Source organism: Rhinatrema bivittatum, chromosome 10, assembly GCF_901001135.1.
Source record: "Rhinatrema bivittatum chromosome 10, aRhiBiv1.1, whole genome shotgun sequence".
Classification (NCBI taxonomy): domain Eukaryota; kingdom Metazoa; phylum Chordata; class Amphibia; order Gymnophiona; family Rhinatrematidae; genus Rhinatrema; species Rhinatrema bivittatum.
In genome coordinates, this window is record NC_042624.1 from 87220104 (window position 1) to 87240694 (window position 20591).

General features: G+C 43.0%; 1 protein-coding gene across 5 annotated transcripts in view; it reads left to right on the top strand.

The window, feature by feature from the left end:
• The window catches only part of TTLL7 (tubulin tyrosine ligase like 7), a 291830-nt gene that overhangs the window by 172873 nt on the left and 98366 nt on the right, over nucleotides 1–20591 (top strand). For all 5 annotated transcript variants that reach the window (XM_029618375.1, XM_029618378.1, XM_029618377.1 and 2 more), the window contains exon 16: nucleotides 16344–16536. In XM_029618375.1, coding sequence (XP_029474235.1) covers nucleotides 16344–16536 — 193 coding nt within the window. The remainder of the gene's footprint in view (nucleotides 1–16343; nucleotides 16537–20591) is intronic.

The following is a 20591-nucleotide window of genomic DNA, read 5'->3' on the forward strand; positions in this document are numbered from 1 at the left end:
ATGTAATACTTTTTTTGGATTTGCATGTAGTCACAGCAAATTTTAAGGGCATGTCTGGAGGTCTATGAATATTATGAGATGGGTATTTATTGGGGGAATTCATGTATTCCATGAATAGGCATGCTCAAGAAATGTCACCTAATAACTTTTTAGTTTTGTATAGAATCCACACCAAATTTTCAGATTTCAAGGGTTAAAAGGAGTCAAGCTTAGGTATTATTTTCCTGGTTCCAGGCAGAAATGCACATTCATTCCAGAAAGTAAACTCCATTAGTTCTATGTGGAATTTCTCATTTTCTCTTTCCTATAAGTTTCTAGCTAGAGTTTGTTTATTCATTTTTATTTTATTTTGCATCATTCCTGCATTGAACCCATATTTTGAGGCTTCCTGCAGGCCTCGCATCAATACCCCATTTATTCTTTCGGTGCAGTCGTTTATTATTTTGAATTTGCATTGGTTAATTTTTATGAAATATTTGAGAAGATCAATGACTTCAAAAAGTGCCCAGACTGTGGTCAGATGTGGTCCCTCATGGACTTCTATGTGACTTACTATAAGTGTCTGGGTGAGAACCATAATGTTACCAACTACAGCATTTGTGCAAGGATATTGTTGACAGCCATTAAGTCCTGCAAGTCCATCTTTCACTCAAGAAAAAGTCTAGTTACACTGAATTGGCATGAGGCCATTGAATCAGAAGGACTGTGTAGGTAGAGTTGCCAAAGGATGCTTTGACTCCTTTGGCATTAAGTACTCTTGCATTGACAGCAAACATCGAGCATTGATGTTTGATGTTGGTGCATGGTGAGCCAAGTTGTACTAGGACATATGAAAATACAGTATCAACACTTTCAACCTATATGAAAGCAATACAGCAAGAACTAATGTAACTTAAACTAACATTAAACCCCCAAAAGACTGAACTTATTTGGTTAAGCAAAAACTCTTTGATAGTAAAACCACCAGCTCTAGACCTGGGTAATTTCCAAATTACTCCTGCAAATCAAGTACGGGATCTAGGTATCCAGCTTGATGAGAACCTTATGATGAAAAAGCACATTGATAAATTAGTTACTGCAGGTTACGCCAAGGTATGCATATTACATTGATTAAAACCTTTATTAGCATTCAAGGACTTTTGTACTGTATTGCAAACTCAAATTTTCTTAAACCCAGACTACTGTAACTCAGTATTATTTGTTCTTCCAGCATATCTATTAAAACCATAACAATTATTACAAAATGCCTCAGCAAGAATTTGATCATTTATTTATTTATTTATTTTTAATTTTTATATACCGAAGTTCTTGTAGGGACTACAAATCACTCCGGTTTACATAAAACAATGAACTGCCCAACAGAGAGCGGAGCTTTACATAGAACAGTAGAACATATGGAACAATATAACTAGATGACAATTTAAATAAATAAATCTCTCTGCACTGGCTGCCAGTACAAGCCCAAATACATTTTAAGGTATTAATGCTAATATTCAAAATCATGAATTCCAGTTACACTGGTTTGATAGGTTTGACAATACAACCTTACACACTCAGCAAACACTAAGCTCTTAAAATAAAGGACTATTGATTGTTCCCACAATACGGAGCACACACCTGACGCAAGTAAGAGATTGTGTGTTTTCCATTGTGGGTCCAAAGCTATGGAACTCCCTACCTGAGATGGTACAGTTAATAACAGACAGAAAGAGATTTAAATGTGAGCTAAAAACATCGCTATTCAAAAATGCATATAACCTAACTTAAAATACCTGAATGTAGAAAAAAACAATACTAAGAAAGTCAAAAGATACTAATTGAAGCACGAAGAGAATGAAAGAATCGAAACAACACAATGACTAAAATGTAAAATCCGTTTTATTATTTTATTTTATGCTATTTTAATTTTCTTTAACCCTCAACCATGTCTTAAACCTTGAGTCAAATGTATCGGAACAATTCGATTGATAGATGTCAATGCCTATTTATGAAAACTACCTCCATTACCGTCATTACATGTTGATTTATAGCTATGAATGTTACTTTTGTAAACCGTTGTGATTTTTTACATGGAACGACAGTATATAAAACATCTAAAGAAAGAAAGAAAGAAGTAAATAGATAAATAAATAAATAAATAAATAAAGGGAAGTTTCTCATGCTGTTTTTGATGCTTGGAGACCCTGTCCAAAGAGTTCTTTTAGTGCTGAGAAGTGATCAACTCAGGTTCAGTGCAGCTCAGAGGTAAGGGGCATTGCAGTATCTGCAAGAGGTCCAGGCTGAGCCCAGGCTGAGTTTAATTCACTTTTGGCACAAAGTGAGGACTGTAAAAGGTATGCTGTCCACTCTGCATATGATGCTTTTGACATAACAATGAGGGCCTCTGTAATGGCTATTGATGAATACAAACTCACATGGCTGTGTGCATCGGGCCTTCATGAGACATACAAGAAAGGCTTGCTGACATGATATGTGCAGAAGGGAATCTCCATGGAGATGAAGTCATAGAGGTTGTGAATCTCTTCAAGAACCAACATTCTACACATCAGGCCCTTTCCTCTATTGCAAACCGCAACCTCTTCCTCCTCCTCCTTTAGAAATCAAGAACTCAGGAAGCATTTCTATCTGCAAAGGAAAAAGTTAAAAATCTGCCCCAGGAAACAACAGATCTTCAAGCCTTGCCAACCTGAGGGCAGAAGCTCTAAGCCCAGCTGCTACCTAGTGAAGAACTGAGATGAGCTTTTGATTGAATCCAGAGAGTATAACCAGTATCCCAGTCCATGTTCAGGAGTCATTTCCTGTGGGAGGAAGACTGAGGTTTTATGTGAGCCTCCAACAGCTGGGTGCTTTGGATAATCTTGCAGGGCTACAAATACCAGGGATAGTTTTGCCCCCCCCCCCAAAAAAAAACATCTGAACAGTCAATCCTGTACTACCACAGGACAAAGGGCAGAGATTTTATTCAAGGTCCTGAAGAAGACTGGACTATACCATCCATTCTTAGACCTAAGGGATTTGAACACATTTCTAATGAGGAAGAAGTTCAAGATGTTGTCCTTGTAAACAAAAGGAACTGGCTATGTTCCCTAGATATAAAGGAAGTGGACACCCATGCAGAGATAAATCCAAGTCAAAGAAGGATGTCAGATTTCAAGTAAGCTTCTCACACAGCATGATGTTTTGGCTCAGCTTCATTACATGTCTAGCAGAGGTAGTTACATATCTATGGAAACTGGGAGTCTATATGTTTGCCTAACTGGACAAATAGCTGGTTAAGGGCACATCTCAGGCAGAAACAGAGAGGTTAATGGAATGCCAAGTACAGATAGGTTAATGCCAAGTACCATCCAGGTGTTGGAGTTACTAGGAATTTTGATAAAGTACTCCAAATATAATTTTAGCCTGACACCTCGATTGGAATTTATAGGGATTCTGATAAACATTACTGAAACCATGGCTTTTTACCCTGCCCACAGAGTTATGGACATCATACCTGCAGTGGAGGAAGTCAGGCAGTCAGTGGACATTTTAGCCTGGTGCATGTTCAACTTATTCATTAACAATCTGGAAAATAAAGCAATGAGTGAAGTGATCAAATTTGCAGATGACACAAAAATATTAAAAGTAGTTAAATCACAAGTAGATTGTGAAGAACTGCTGAAGGACCTTGTAGGACTGAGGAAATGGGCATCTAAATGGCAGATGAAATTTAATGTGGAAAAGTGCAAAATGATGCACAGAGGGAAAAATAATCGTAACTATAGTATAAAATGTGGGGTTCCATATTAGGAGTAAATATAGCCACAGGTGGGGCTCAGGGACCTGTGCTCCCTCACTTTGGGTTCAGGCCCCCACCCTTAGCAGCAAGATCATGTTGCATCTGAGTCAGCCCCTTAAAAGTGCAGGAGTTAGAGGGTCTGGAGGCATTGAAATCCCTGCCAGTCAATGATCTCTTGTACCTTTAAGGAGGCTGACTTGAATGGGAAGCACCACTGCCCTTGAGCAGTCCTCGTACTGAGGAGGGAAGGGTTAGGTCAGCCATCATAGTTGGCGATTCGATTATTAGGAATGTAGACAGCTGGGTGGCTGGTGGGCAAGAGGATAGCCTGGTAACATGCCTACCTAGTGCGAAGGTGGTGGACCTCACGCGTCACCTAGATAGGATTTTAGACAGTGCTGGCTGGGGAAGAGCTGGCTGTCGTGGTACATGTGGGCACCAACAACATAGTAAAATGTGGGAGGGAGGTTCTGGAAGCCAAATTTAGGCTCTTAGGTAGAAAACTAAAATCCAGAACCTCCAGGGTAGCATTCTCTGAAATGCACAGGTCACCAGAGGCAGGCAGAGCTCTGGAGTCTCAATGCATGGATGAGACGATGGTGCAAGGAAGAGAGATTCAGTTTTCTTAGGAACTGGGGAACCTTTTGGGGAAGGGGGAGTCTCTTCCGAAGGGATGGGCTCCACCTTAACCAGGGTGGAACCAGACTGCTGGCGCTAACCTTTAAAAAGGAGATAGAGCAGCTTTTAAACTAGAACAAAGGGGAAAGCCGACAGTCACTCAGCAGCGCATGTTTCAGAGAGAGGTATCTTCAAAGGATACTAATGATGCATTAGAATTAGGGCATCCTGACAGTGAGGTTCTAATAATAAGAAAAGTAGTCCAAATGCCTGTAATTAAAAACTCACCTGAGCTAAAAAATTCTAACTTATCCCTATCAATTGAAAAGCAGAATGAAAATACAAACAAAAAACAAACTTTGAAATGTTTGTATACTAATGCCAGAAGTCTAAGAAGTAAGATGGGAGAATTAGAATGTATAACAGTGAATGATGACATAGACTTAATTGGCACCTCAGAGACATGGTGGAAGGAGGACAACCAACGGGACAGTGCTATACCGGGGTACAAATTATATCTCAATGACAGAGAGGAGCACCTGGGAGGCGGTGTGGTGCTTTATGTCCGGGATGGCATAGGGTCCAACAGGATAAACATCCTGCACAAGACTAAATGAACAATTGAATCTTTATGGGTAGAAATCCCTTGTGTGTCGGGGAAGACTATAGTGATAGGAGTATACTACCATCCACCTGGTCAAGATGGTGAGACTGACAGTGAAATGCTAAGAGAAATTAGGGAAGCTAACCAAATTGGTAGTGCGGTAATGATGGGCAACTTCAATTACCCCAATATTGACTGGGTAAATGTATAATTGCGACACGCTAGAGAGATAAAGTTCCTGGATGGAATAAATGATAGCTTTATGGAGCAATTGGTTCAGGAACCGACGAGAGAGGGAGCAATTTTAGATCTAATTCTCAGTGGAGAACAGGATTTGGTGAGAGAGGTAATGGTGGTAGGGCCGCTTGGCAATAGTGATCATAATATGATCAAATTTGATTTAATTACTGGAAGGGGAACAGTGTGCAAATCCACGGCTCTCGTGCTAAACGTTCAAAAGGGAAACTTTGATAAAATGAGAAAAATAGAAAAAAACTGAAAGGAGCAGCTACAAAAGTAGAAAGTGTGCAAGAGGCATGGTCATTGTTAAAAAATACCATCCTAGAAGCATAATCCAGATGTATTCTACACATTAAGAAAGGTGGAAAGAAGGCAAAACGATTACCGGCATGGTTAAAAGGGGAGGTGAAAGAAGCTATTTTAGCCAAAAGATCTTCATTCAAAAATTGGAAGAAGGATCCAACAGAAGAAAATAGGATAATGCATAAACGTTGGCAAGTTAAATGTAAGACATTGATAAGACAGGCTAAGAGAGAATTTGAAAAGAAGTAGGCCTTAGAGGCAAAAACTCACATTAAAAACTTTTTAAAATATATCCGAAGCAGAAAACCTGTGAGGGAGTCAGTTGGACCGTTAGATGATCGAGGGGTTAAAGGGGCACTTAGAGAAGATAAGGCCATCGCGGAAAGATTAAATGATTTCTTTTCTTCGGTGTTTACTGAAGAGGATGTTGGGGAGGTACCCGTACTGGAGAAGGTTTTCATGGGTAATGATTCAGATGGACTGAAACAAATCACGGTGAACCTAGAAGATGTGGTAGACCTGATTGATAAACTTAAGAGTAGTAAATCACCTGGACCGGATGGTATACACCCCAGAGTTCTAAAGGAACTTAAAAGTGAAATTTCAGACCTATTAGTAAAAATTTGTAACCTATCATTAAAATCATCCATTGTACCTGAAGATTGGAGGATAGCTAATGTAACCCCCATATTTAAAAAGGGCTCCAGGGGCGATCCGGGAAACTACAGACCAGTTAGCATGACTTCAGTGCGAGGAAAAATATTGGAAAGTGTCCTAAACATCAAAATCACAGAACATATAGAAAGACATGGTTTAATGGAACAAAGTCAGCATGGCTTTACTCAGGGCAAGTCTTGCCTCACAAATCTGCTTCACTTTTTTGAAGGAGTTAATAAACATGTAGATAAAGGTGAACTGGTAGATGTAGTGTACTTGGATTTTCAGAAGGCATTTGACAAATTCCTCATGAGAGGCTTCTAGGAAAAGTAAAAAAGTCATGGGATAGGTGGCGATGTCCTTTTGTGGATTACAAACTGGTTAAAAGACAGGAAACAGAGAGAAGGATTAAATGGACAATTTTCTAAATGGAAGGGAGTGGGCAGTGGAGTGCCTCAGGGATCTGTATTGGGACCCTTACTTTTCAATATATTTATAAATGATCTGGAAAGAAATACGACAAATGAGGTAATCAAATTTGCAGATGATACAAAATTGTTAAGAGTAGTTAAATCATAAGCAGATTGTGATAAATTGCAGGAAGACCTTGTGAGGCTGGAAAATTGGGCATCAAAATGGCAGATGAAATTTAATGTGGACAAGTGCAAGGTGATGCATATAGGGAAAAATAACCCATGCTATAGTTACACAATGTTGGGTTCCATATTAGGTGCTACAACCCAAGTAAGAGATCTAGGTGTCATAGTGGATAGAAAGGGAATGGTGAATAAAATGGAAAATGTCATAATGCCTCTGTATCGCTCCATGGTGAGACCGCACCTTGAATACTGTGTACAATTCTGGTCACCGCATCTCAAAAAAGATATAATTGCATGGAGAAGGTACAGAGAAGGGCTACCAAAATGATAAGGGGAATGGAACAACTCCCCTATGAGGACAGACTAAAGAGGTTAGGACTTGTCAGCTTGGAGAAGAGACGACTGAGGGGGGATATGATAGAGGTGTTTAAAATCATGAGAGGTCTAGAACGGGTAGATGTGAATCGGTTATTTACTCTTTCGGATAGTAGAAAGACTAGGGGGCACTCCATGAAGTTAGCATGGGGCACATTTAAAACTAATCGGAGAAAGTTCTTTTTTACTCAACACACAATTAAACTCTGGAATGGTATTTTTTAACAATGACCACGCCTCTTGGAAATTTTTTACTTTTGTAGCTGCTCCTTTCAGTTTTTTTCTAACAATTTTTCTCATTTTATCAAAGTTTCCCTTTTGAAAGTTTAGCACGAGAGCCTTGGATTTGCACACTGTTCCTTTTCCAGTCATTAAATCAAATTTGATCATATTATGATCACTATTGCCAAGCGGCCCCACCATCGTTACCTCTCTCACCAAGTCCTGTGCTCCACTGAGAATTAGATCTAAAATTGCTCCCTCTCTCGTCGGTTCCTGAACCAATTGCTCCATAAAGTTATCATTTATTCCATTTAGGAACGTTATCTCTCTAGTGTGACCCGATGATACATTTACCCAGTCTATATTGGGGTAATTGAAGTCTCCCATTATTACTGCACTTCCAATTTGGTTAGCTTCCCTAATTTCTCTTAGCATTTCACTGTCCATCTCACCATCTTGACCAGGTGGATGGTAGTATACCCCTATCACTGTAGTCTTCCCTGACACACAAGGGATTTCTACCCATAAAGATTCAATTTTGTATTTAGTCTCATGCAGGATGTTTATCCTGTTGGACTCTATGCCATCCCGGACATAAAGCGCCACACCTCCTCCCGACTGCTCCTCTCTGTCATTGCGATATAATTTGTACCCCGGTATAGCACTGTCCCATTGGTTATCCTCTTTCCACCATGTCTCTGAGATGCCAATTAAGTCTATGTCATCATTTACTGCTATACATTCTAATTCTCCCATCTTACTTCTTAGACTTCTGGCATTAGCATACAAACATTTCAAAGTTTGTTTTTTGTTTGTATTTTTATTCTGCTTTTTAATTGATAGGGATAAGTTAGAATTTTTTAGCTCAGGTGAGTTTTTAGTTACAGGCACTTGGACTATTTTTCTAATTATTGGAACCTCACTGTCGGGATGCCCTAATTCTAATGCATCATTCGTATCCTTTAAAGATACCTCTCTCCGAACCATGTGCTGCTGAGCGACTGTCGGCTTTCCCCTTTGTTCTTTGGACCTTTGCATCCGGCGTCTGCCACAGGATCCACGCCATTTCAGATTGTGTATGGCTGAAAGCGACTTCCACTACTTCCCATACCATTGACTGGTACGTCACCAGCTGCCCAAGCTACTGCTGACGAGATTCACCAACTCTGGACTCAGACCAAGGAGCTTCTACAAAAGGCTGGGCAATGAGCGAAAAGATTCTATGATGCTCATCATCAAACGGCTCCCCAATTTAAGCCAGGAGATAAGGTATGGCTCAGTACCAAATATATTCGGCTCAAACTACCTTCGGTTTGATTCACATCGCAATATATTGGACTCTTCACCATTCTCCGAGATCTGGGATCCTTGATTTATAGCTTGAGGTTCCCACCCTCAATGAAAATACACAATGCTTTCCACGTTTCACTCCTGAAACCACTTATCCTCTCAGAGTTTTCTCATAAGATTCCTGATCCTCAGTCCCTTGATGCTGAAGATGACATTGCGTACAAGGTGGATGACATATTGGATGTACGTAAAAGAGGAAGGCACTGTGAGTACCTCATTTCCTGGGAGGGGATACGTACCAGAATAAAACAGCTGGGAACCTGCTGCCAACATAGTGGCCAAAGAGTTGCTACATCGCTTCCACCTTGCTCATCCTAGGAAGCCGAAACCCCCTGGGAGGGGGCCAAGAAGGGGGGTACTGTTGCGCCTGTCAGTCGTAGGCGGCTGTAACCTTTGCTGCTCACCTCCTTTCTCTATACAGCTCCGAGTCTGGGGAGGATGGTGGCCTCCGCTTCCACACGCCGACCCTCTTGGTGTGCCTGGGACAGCATGGGCGCTCCCAGCAGCCATCTTACTGTTGCGTCCGTCGGTCTCAGATGGCTTCGACCTCTGTGTCTCATCTTTCTTCCTTCTCTCTCCTCAAGCCTTGGGAAGATGGCTGCTGCCACGTCTTTATGACGCTCTCTCCGGCGTCCCTGGATCGGCAACGGCGACGGTGTTTGCCATGATTTTCCTGAGGGTCTGCTAGGGTGCGTGCGTGCATGCCACCCATGTCTTTATCCACATCACGGCGGGAACCTCGGGGGCGTCCCCTCCGAGTGACGTCATCACATCCTGGTATTTAGCCTGCCCTTCGTTTGTTAACAAACTGACTTAGCAAGGATTGGACTGCCTCCGGTCTAAGCTGCTCTGCCGCTTCCTTGCTGCCGCAGGAAGCTCTCTCGCTGCCCTTCGGGGTAATTCATCATTAACCTGGGTACCCGCTCCTCGGGGGCCCTTATGCTCTCTTTCAGGTACCTATCTAGGATATCGGGTACTCGCTCCTCGAGGACCTGTTCTTCCTACTCTGGTGCCTAGCCTACTACTGAACTACTTCTGCCTGCCAGGATCTTCTTCAATACAGCAATCTAGTTCAGTGAGTACTAACCCTGTCTGTCTCACCTTCAGCTTCAGTGCTCGGAGCCTTCATCCGGGACCTTCCACTGCTACTCTGCGCTGCCTATCATCTACTCGAGTGTGAGACTGTTCTCCTCTGCTGAGGACCCCTGGACTACTTCTACTGGGTTACCTCACTGCTGTCTGCTCCCCAGGCAGTACCATCAAGCTGTATAATAAATACAAATTCTCTGTATCTGCATGTATATTATCTAGCCTAGTACTGCAGTTCCTCACAGGGCTCCTCCCCGTGGGAGTGGCCATCACTGCAGTACCCAAGAATCCACTCCAACACCTTAAAACCACAACACTTACATCCGGGGTTATCTAAGGCACGCGCACGCGCGCCTGCCCCCTTCTTGAACACATCATGGTGGGAACCTTGGGGGCGTCCCCACCGCATGATGTCATCCGCTTACCATACTTAAGCTCAGCTGACTTCTTGCAATACGAGTTAGCAAGGATTCCTGTCCTGCTATTTCCGCCATTCTGGGACTTCGCCTTGCTGTCCTTTCTGAGTGACCTAGGTACCCGCTCCTCGGAGGCCTTGCCGCACTCAGGGCTATCCGCTCCTCAGAGAGCCATCATTACCTGCCTCACTTTGTTAACAGTGAGTTCCTGCATCGTTCTCGGATGACCCCTTGCTGTTCCAGTTTCGGGTCTACTCGGTGCCTGATCTATCTACTTCTACAGAGTCAGTGTAAGTACAGAACCTGCTCCTCTACCTTCGTGGCACGGATACCCAGGTTACCCTGCTTGCGGGCCACTCCTGTCTTGTGCAACTATTTCACCGGCTTCCGGCCTACCGTGCGCTGTGGACCACTACCGGACTTGCCAGCACAAGCTACGCCTAGAGAAGGTATTCACCGGACTACTTCTCGCTGTGGATTACTGTCGGACGGACCAGCTTGCAGGTCATACTCTCTGGACTGACTCCATTGATCCGCTCCTCGGATCACCATTGGCTGTATAATAAAGTTGTTTCCTCTGTTGTCTATCACTGCTGAGACCTCGCCTGTTGTGGTGAGTGCCCCTGTGGGTGGAGCCTACACTCACCACGACTCAAGGGCCCACTATTAGTTCAAGACACACAGAACGTAACAACATCCTCTGGCAACAAATTCCAGAGCTTAATTATGCATTGAGTAAAAAAATATTTTCTCTTATTAGTTTAAAATGTATTACCCAGTAACTTCATTGTGTGTTCCCTGGTCTTTGTACTTTTCAAAAGAGTAAACAACTGATTAATGTTTACTTGTTCTATTCCACTCATTATTTTATAGACCTCTATCATATCTTCCCTCAGCTATCTCTTCTCCAAGCTAAAGAGCCCTAACCTCTTTAGTCTTTCTTCATATGGGAATTGTTCCATCTCCTTTATCATCTTGGTCGTCCTTCTCTGCCCTTTTTCCAATTCTGCTATTTCTTGCTTGAGATGTGGTGACCAGAGCTGAACACAATACTCAAAATGATGTCACACCATGGAGCGATACAGAGGCATTATGACAGTCTTTGTTTTTTCTCCATTCCTTTTCTAATAATCCCTAGTATTTTATTTGTTTTCTTGGCTGCTGTTGCACACTGAGCAGAAGATTTCAATGTATTTTCAACAATGAAACCTAAATCCTTTTCTTGAGTGGTGACTCTAATGTGGAACCTTGCATTTTATAGCTATAATTTCGGTTACTCTTCCCTAAGTGCATACTTTGCACTTGTCTATATTAAATTTCATTTGCCATTTGAATGCTCATTATCCCAGTTTTGCAATGTCCTCTTGCAGTTTCTCACAATCCTCTTGTGATTTGAAAACTTTGAATAATTTTGTGTCATTGGCAAGTTTGGTCACCTCACTTGTTATCCCATTTGCAGGACATTTATAAATATATTAAAAAGCATCGGTCCCAGAATAGATTCCTGGGGCACTCCACTAGTCACCTTTTTCCATTGGAAAAATTTACCATTTAGCCCTACTCTCTGTTTTCTATCTTTTAACCAGTTGGCAATCCACTACAGGACACTGTCACCTATTCCATGACTTTCTAATTTCCTAAGAAGTCTCTCATGTGGGACTTTGTCAAATGCTTTCTGGAAATCCAGATACACTGTATCAACTGGTTCACCTTTACCCACATGTTTATTTACGCCTTCAAAAAATGTAGCAAATTTTGTGAGGCAAGACTTCCCTTGGCTAAATCCACATTGGCTTTGCCCCATTAAACTATGATTATCTATATGCTCAGCTACCATTTTGCCTGGCACAGACTTCAATCTCACTGGTCTCATGGATTGCCCCATTATCCCTTTTTAAAAATTGGTGTAAATTGGCAACCTTCCAGTCTTCAGGTACCATAGATGATGTTATTGATAGTTTACAAATTTCCAGTAGCAGGTCCACAATTTCATTTCTCAATTCTTTCAGCACTCTGGCATGTATACCATCTGATCTAGGTGATTTGCTATTCTTCAGTTTGTCAATTTGCTCTAGTACATCTTCCAGGTTCACTGACATTTGTTTCAGTTTCTCTGAATAATTACCTTTGAATATCATTTCTGGCATGGGTATCTTATATCCTCATCAGTGAATACCGAAGCAAAGAATTAATTTAGTCTTTCTGCTATGGCTTTGTCATCCCTAAGTGCTCTTTTTTTTATCCCTTAATCATCTAATGGTCCAACTGACTCTCTCGCAGGATTTTTACCTCAAATGTACCTGAAAAACCTTTTATTATGAGTTTTGGGCAGATTTGGGCAGTCTGTTCTTCAGAGTCTTTTTGAGGGTTGGAGCCCAATGTCTGTCTCCCTAAGGGCCCCATTTTCATTATTTCTGTTTGCCCTTCTATTGGGGTTTTTTTTTTTCATTTTTTAAAAGGGCATTTTAACTTGCTAAGAATAATTGACCTGTCTGCTGATTATTGATTTTCTGTTTTCTTTTTTGAATTGAGGATAACTCTTAGGTAGGCACTCCCATCTATGTGATGAGTGAACTGCTTGTCTTCAGAGAAAACAAAGTTATTTATCTGTAATGTTCTTTGAGGACAGCAGTTTATCAGTTGTACAAATTCACCCTTCTCCCCTTCTGGAGTTGAACTCTTTATATTACTGACAGGACAGAGTTATACTGCAGGTACTAAACTGCATAGGATCTACCTCACATGCCAAGAAGAACTGAAAAAGTTCCTAGAAAGCTCTGGAAGAAGCTGTCTGGTTCAGTACTTTCAGGATGTCATCACTCAGTTCTGTGACTGGTGAACTACTGTCCTCAAAGAACACCTATTACAGGTAAATAACATTGATATATTATTCAATATTGACAATTGCCCAGAAAGAATCATTCTAGTAAGAAGAGCAAAAACATAAAATGAATGTTTGTCTAAATATTCCTGTAAAACTTGTCATATTTTCTAGATGTATGTGAGAGAGTCTATAGGAAACTCCCTCACACTGTCTTAAGGGACGGGGCATAGCTGTCTTGCCCGGTCCTCCTTAAGATCCAGACCCATAGAAAATCCTGGATGAAGGGAGGAGCCCTTCACTAGAGTATAAGTACTCAGGGTCTAAAAGGGTTAAGTAGAACCTAGGGAGCAGGCAGAGACCCACCGAATGCTGTTACATTTAAGGACTATGGGTTATCTGAAGTTAAAATGAGCTACACTGATTGTTTTGATTTTGGTTTTTCCACTGTAAATAAACTGCACCTAAGGAACAGCCAGATTCTGCCTCCATATGTCTCTGCCTGTTTCCAAGCCGCTAATACCCAAGTTATCACATATGATGGCAGCAGTGGGATCTCTTGCCTAAGCAGGAAGCACAGGCAAGAACTCACAGCCACAGCAGCAGAAGAAAAAAAAACCCTATAGAGTTTTTTTCTTTTTCCTGGGGTGTCCCAGTTCCACTCACCCAGGCCAAGGGTCAAGCATTGGACAGGCTAGAAGTTTTTTTGATTCCCCCTCCTTCCTTTCCCTGGAGAGGTATATAGTTTGGAAGCAGCTCGGTAAGCAGGGAAGATGGAGCAGGTGATCCAGCTCCTTGCTATATGTCAGCAACAATTACAGAACTCCCTACAAATGCAAATTGATCAGCAGCAGGCTTTGTGAGAGCAGGTCATGCATTCAGTGCTAACCCAGACAGCATAAGCTGTGCAAACTGCTGTAAACAGTCCACCTCCCATGTCACTGACACTACTTAAGATGACCCCAGGAGAAGACCCCAGAGGTTTCCTGAAAATTCTTTGAATACATAGCTCGACAGGCAGGCTGGCCAGAGGACAGGTCGGCTACCTATCTGGGGAATCTGCTCGCTGGGAATAGTCAAGATGCCTTCCAAACCGCCAATCTGGAAGGGAGAGCCACTTAGCAGGAAGTCAAGGTTGCCATCCTAGAGAGAGCGGGACTCACCCCAGAAGCCTACCAACTGCAATTTCGGTGGGGAGTTAAAAGCTGGAGAAAATCCAAGGAACTTATTCCACAGACTTAAAGATGTCACTTGGAAGTGGCTGCACCCGGAAAGGAAGACCGGGGTGCAGGTAGCCAAAATGGTTCTGCTAGAACAGTTCCTAGATAGCCTCAAATGGCCAATGTGGCAGTGGGTCTGCTAACACCCAAACCTTATGGTTGAAAAGACACTGGAAGTAGTGGAGGCTATTATAAGGCCCAGACCATGCCTGAGTCGTCATAGTTCCCAGAGAAGCCACTCGACCTGGATAAAGGACAGCGGACTCCTAAGAATCAGAGGTCTCGATAACTAGTAATGCAGATCCAGCAGGACGTTTTACCTCACCCTCAAACCTCAGTCTGACCACTATATTTCAGCCTTGGAGAAAGAATTTTTCCAGAGACTGTTCCTGCAGGGAAGATGAGTGAATGGGTGAAAATGCCATGACCTCACACTTTTGTAATTTCGTGAATGTCCCCAGCCAGGGAGTCTTGTGATTGCAGTTGAGCTGGATGATATTCCAATCCAGGCATTATTGGATTCTGGGAGTGTGAAAATGCTCATATGAAGAGAGTTAGTGAAATGAGTCCAGATTGACAATGACAGAGTATTGACCCTGGCATGCATCCACAGAGAACAATGGCAGTATCCAACAAACCAGGTACAACTAAAGACTCTGGTCAGCCAAGACCAAATTGAAGTGGGAGTTCTGCCTTGGCTACCCTACCTCGTGGTGATAGAACAGGACTGTCCAAACTTCAAGAGCCTCTGAAACCTGCTTACAATAGGCTTGTCCAACCCCCAACAATGAAGATTAAAGACCATCTGCAAACCCAGAAGTTCAAACTATGAAAGAAGCGATATGCTCTGAACTGGTCCTGATAAGTCCAGACTTTACTGAACTTTTCATGGTGAAGACCAATGTCTCAGAAGTAGGCTTGGGAGTAGTATTACTCCAGGAGAAGGATGGAAAAGAACATCCTGTGGCTTATATTGGTTGGAAGCTGATGTCATGGGAAAGGTGTTGCTCAACAGTTGAGAAGGCAGCCTTCTCAACTGTTGAGCCTTAGAGGCCTTGCACTATTACCTGCTGGGATGGCAGTTCACACTTGTAACAGACCACCAACCACTCCTATAGATGAATAGAAACAAGGAGTCCAATACAGGGATGATGAGATGGTTCCTGGCCCTACAACCCTTAAACTATAAAATACAACATAGGGCAGATAGGGAAAATACCAGTGCAGATTTCATGTCTAGAGATGTGTCCCTAGTACAGGCAGGTGCTCATCCCAACAAGGCTGAGCTGAGGGGGAGGGTATGTGAGGGAGTCTATAGGAAACTCCCTCAGAGGGGGGGGTATATGAGGGAATCTATAGGAAACTCCCTCAGACTAACATAAGGCCCTGGGCACAGGCAATAACCCACCATATGCCAAGACCTGTTATGTTTAAGGACTGTGTGCTACCTGAAGTTAAGGAGAGCTGCACTGATTGTTTTGATTTTGGTTTTTCCATTGTAAATAAACTGCACTTAAGGAACATCCAGAATCCGCCTCTTTATTTCTCTGGCTGTTCCCAAGTCACTATCACCCAAATTACAATGCAATTATATTTTTGACAAAGAATACTATTTTTTTCCATGGGAATAATGGATATGAGCTCGATAAGCCACATGTTTGTGCAACAATCAGTGCTATAGATCTGAAAGATCTAAATGGAAGCAGTTGTTTATCTAAGTTTGAAGTTACAAGTTTGATGTTAGATAAGTAAAAAGAAGGTTTTTAAAGATCACTGGTTGTCTATGCTGGTGCTGAAAATCTCCTCATTTGGTGCATAAGGTGTAGAAGTCTGGTTCAGGAATCAAACTCAGGTCTTCTTCATAGCAGTGTGCAGTGCTGCCACTGGGACATTTGGCTGACTTTACTCTGTCTTCCTTGTAACAGTCAATCTGTCTACCTAGCTAGCTACATATTATAAGATGACAAGAATGCAATTTCCATTTAGTTAGCAAGCAAAGTCTTTCTCCTTCCAGGACTGTATTAATTCTTTGAAATTATTTTCCATTTCAGACTCTGACATCCATGCCAGAAAGTACACTGACCTTTAAAAAGCATGACTATAGCAGCAACAGCAGCTGTAACAGCAGCATTGATGGGTCAGAAAGCGAGGAGGAATATGAATTGGATGATCACAATGAGAAACAAGAGAAAAAAGTTTCTTATGATGTAGAAGAGCCTAAGTATAAATCCATGGAACGGTCCAGTACGTTCATTGTCATAATTTTTAACAAATCAAAATTGGACAACTATTTTAAAAAATGTAGAGCTATAAAAATTAATTGTTAAAGCATGTAAGCAGAGTTTTATATGTCTTTATTGTGTACTATGAAGTCTAACTCAGGGGCTAATGTACTAAGAAACATAAGCAATACTATGTTGGGTCAGACCAAAGGTCCATTAAGCCCAGCATTTTGTCTCTGACAATGGCCAATCGAATTAAAAGTACCCAGCAGGATCCCAAAGAATAGATCCAATCTTTTTTGCTCATAAGCAAAATAATCAGTGGGTTTCCAAAATCTACATGGCTAATAATGATTTATGAACTTTTTCTCCTGGAATTTGCTCTTTTGATCACTGCATGGACTGCGCCGAGGATTTCAAAATATTGTTCAAAATGACTCCAAGATCCTTTTCTTGAATGATGACACCGAATATGGAACACAGCATTGTGTTCCCTATAAGCATCACTTGAACTTGCTCACATTAAATTTCATCCTTATAATTGGCTTCTGATCTAACAATCTTGAACAATTTTGTGTCATTTGCATTGCAGTGAGAATTAGCTCTAGAGCAGTCTCCTCTCTCATTGGGTTCAGGAACATCTGCTTCATGAAGCATTTATGGTATCTAGAAATTTTACCTCTTTAGCATGCCCTGATGAGACATTTACACAATCAATATTGTGGTAATTGAAATCACCTATTATTATTGTGTAGTCTAATTTCTTTGCTTACCTAATTTCTGTTAGCATATCACTGTCTGTTTCTTCATCTTGGCCAGGCAGATGGCAGTATATCCCTACTGCTGTTTACTTCTCTATTGCACATAATGCATTTTGTCTCTTGCAAAATTGTTATCCTGTTTGACTATATGCCATCTTTAGCATATAGTACCAACCCCTCCACCAACTTGACCTGGCCTTTCTTTTTTTAAGTAATTCTTATTCAGCAGACATATACTTTGTACCCTAGTATCACAGGGTCCCATTAGTTTTCTTCCTTCCACTAAAATGCATTAAGAATAATGTCACAACTGTGAGCCTTTAGGCTGTGGTGTAGTTGATGTGGCCTAGTAGGGTTAACCTACTAGGCCCTGGCCAACAGCCGGTGGAGATGCCTTTACTGGCAATGGAGCTGGGGCTTCACCTGTACCAGCCCTGTTCACCGTGAGGTGAGCCTTTAGATTCCAGGGGCCAACAGGGTTTAGGCAAATGTGCCTCAAGGAGCAGTCAGAGAGAGACCAAGATCAGGCAGTGGTCAGGGCAGTAAGTAAGTAGACAATGTTTGAGTCCAGGCCATAGGTTAGGGCAGGCAGCGAGCAGACAAAGTCAGAATCCAAGGCTGAGGCCAGAATCAGAGAATCAGGCCAAGATAGACAAGACAGATAGAGACAAGACACTGAGGGACAAGACAGGGCAAGACAGAGAAGGCACGGTGGACAGGGCAAGGCAACGAAGGCAGGGCAAGGGAATAGAAAAGGAAAGATAGCAGGATAATGAAGCAGGCACAGGGACAGCAAGAAGGCATGGGAACAGCAAGATAAGGCACAGGGAGTAGCAACACACACTACAAGGCAGGAAGACCTGTTGCTGAGATGCTGAGGAACGGGATGGCTGGGCTTAAGAGGACAGCCTCCTGTGACATCATCAGGAAGTGCTAACGGAGCTTTCCCGTAACAGAGCCTATTTGAAATTAGAGAGCATGTGCATGCACCTATGGGCATGCTTGGTAGTAATGGCGTACCAAGTGCGAAGGAAGCAAATTTAGCATCAGGTGGATCAGTGGAACCCAGGGGTAAGTGTGACTGGTTGCAGGACCATCCTGAGATTAGAAAAATGTTCAGTACCCTCCCTTCTAAGCCCCCTTCTCAGGCCTCTCAGCTTCAGCTTCTGGGGAAAGTGCTGATGGTTCAGGGCTTTGGACATTAGAGGCAAGCTCCCATATGTTTCCTTCAGGGCCAAAACCTTTCCATGAGATGAGATACTGAAGTCTGTTCCAAATTATCCTGGAATCAACAATGTGTTGGATCTTATATTCAGTGTCCTCTTCCAATGTTACCTCTATTGATTGAGTAAGAGGTCAGGAGGGCCATGATAGCAGTAGCGGTTTGAGCAGCGAAACATGGAACACATTATGAACTTTGATGGTTGGTGGTAGCTTCAACTAATAAGCTACTGGTCCCAGCTGGCGAAAGGTGGGAAGTTGTCCAGTGAACTGTAGTGAGAATTTAGTAGAGGGAGTTCTGAGTCGGAGGTGTGGATACTCAGCCATACCAAGACCCCGGCTTTGAGTTGAGGTGCTGGTTGGCACTTCTTGTCTGCTTGTCTCTTGTATCTCTTGGCAGCTGCATTAAGGAATTAGCAAGTGTTCTGCCACAAGTTCTTAAGGTCCTGACTCATGGCTGCCGGACATGGAACTGACACCACAATAGGTATCCGTGGATGTCTGCCAAATACAATCTGGAAGGGTAATGATCCCAAAGAGTTCTCCACATGGTTCCGGCAGAATTCTGCCCAGGGAAGAAGAGATGCCCAGTTGTCCTGATGTTCATTGACATATGCCCATAGAAAGCCTTTAAGGACCTGGTTTGTTCTCTCTGTCTGTCCATTACTGTTATTGTTTGTAAGGATTTGGGTGGACCCCTGGACTCTGTGGCTGCTGACCACGCCCATGGGGGAAGTCCCGTGAGGGGCCACAGGTCAGGCTCAGCTTTAGGACACACACACAGTTAGATCTTTTATTAAACAGTATTGAGGAGCCACCAGAGGTGGCGGTAGTGAGTAGGAATGTAGCCCGGCTGGGCTTGTAGTCCCTCAGGCTCTGGAACAGCGATCCCACAATGGCTGTGCTGTAGTGGAGAGAAACTGAGATTATGAGTACAAGCAATATATGCAGGGTTCAGGAATAGAGCCTCATTGGTATAGTACTCACACAGCGGTCTCTTAGTATGGAGCACAGGAGCTGAAGTATAGGCAGGCCCTCAAGGAGCAAGTACCTGGTTTCAGGGAATAGCTCTGAGAGAAGTAGATGGTAACTCACTGATGGTATAGGCAGCGGTGTCTTCCAGGCAGAAGAGAAGTCCAGGTAGTGAGTCCAGGAACATGGGCCCTCGAGGGGCCCATGTTCCTGGACAGCGACCTGAAAGAGAAGAGAGAGAGAGGCCCCCGAGGAGCGGGTACCCCAAATAGAGTAGTCCAATAGTGGAGGCAGAGTAGCTAGGTACGGAGAGCGAATCCCATCCGTTAGGAAACCTTTGCTAACTCGACGGCTAGCAATCGCGTAGGCTATTTGTATCCGGGATGCGTGATGTCATCACAGGGGGACACCCCTGAGGTTCGCGCCAAAGAAGGTACTTGAAGCAGGGCCATGCGGCGCGCGCGCCCTAAGGCAACTGGACAGCATGGCGGGAGGCAGCGCCCAAGCCGGACCGGGGATGCCAGAGAGGACGGCAGGCAGACGCCGCAGCAGCCAAATGTCCGTCAACCGCAGGAGGAGTCACCAAGAAGTAAGGAGAGCGGAGTGGAGACATCGGGCAGCGACAGTCGTAACAATTACTTTGTGGGTTGTAAGCAGATGTAAAGTCCAAAGAGATCCCAAACTTTTTGCATAGATCTTTCCAAAAGCAAGCAATGAATTCTACTCCTTGATTAGAGAGAATATGCTTGGATAACCCGTAAAGGAGGAAGATATTTTGAAAAAAGAGAGGGCTAATTCTAGTGCAGATGGAAAGCCAAGGAATGGTGTGAAATAAGCCATTTTAGAAAACCAATCAACCACCACCCAGGTAGAGGTGCAGCCATCAGAAAGGCAGTGACAAAGTCAATTGCTGGAGGGTCCATGATTCCTCAGGGGCTGGCAATGGCTGTAACAATTCCTAGTGGTGAACATGGGATCTCTTATGGATTGCAAAATTTGGGCAGGACTCTATGTTGCACTGTACATCTTGCTTCATTTGAGGCTACCAATAGTGGTGGAGAAGTAGCTCCAAGGTTCTAGCAACTCCAGGGTACCCTGCCAAGCAAGAATCATGGGCGCATTT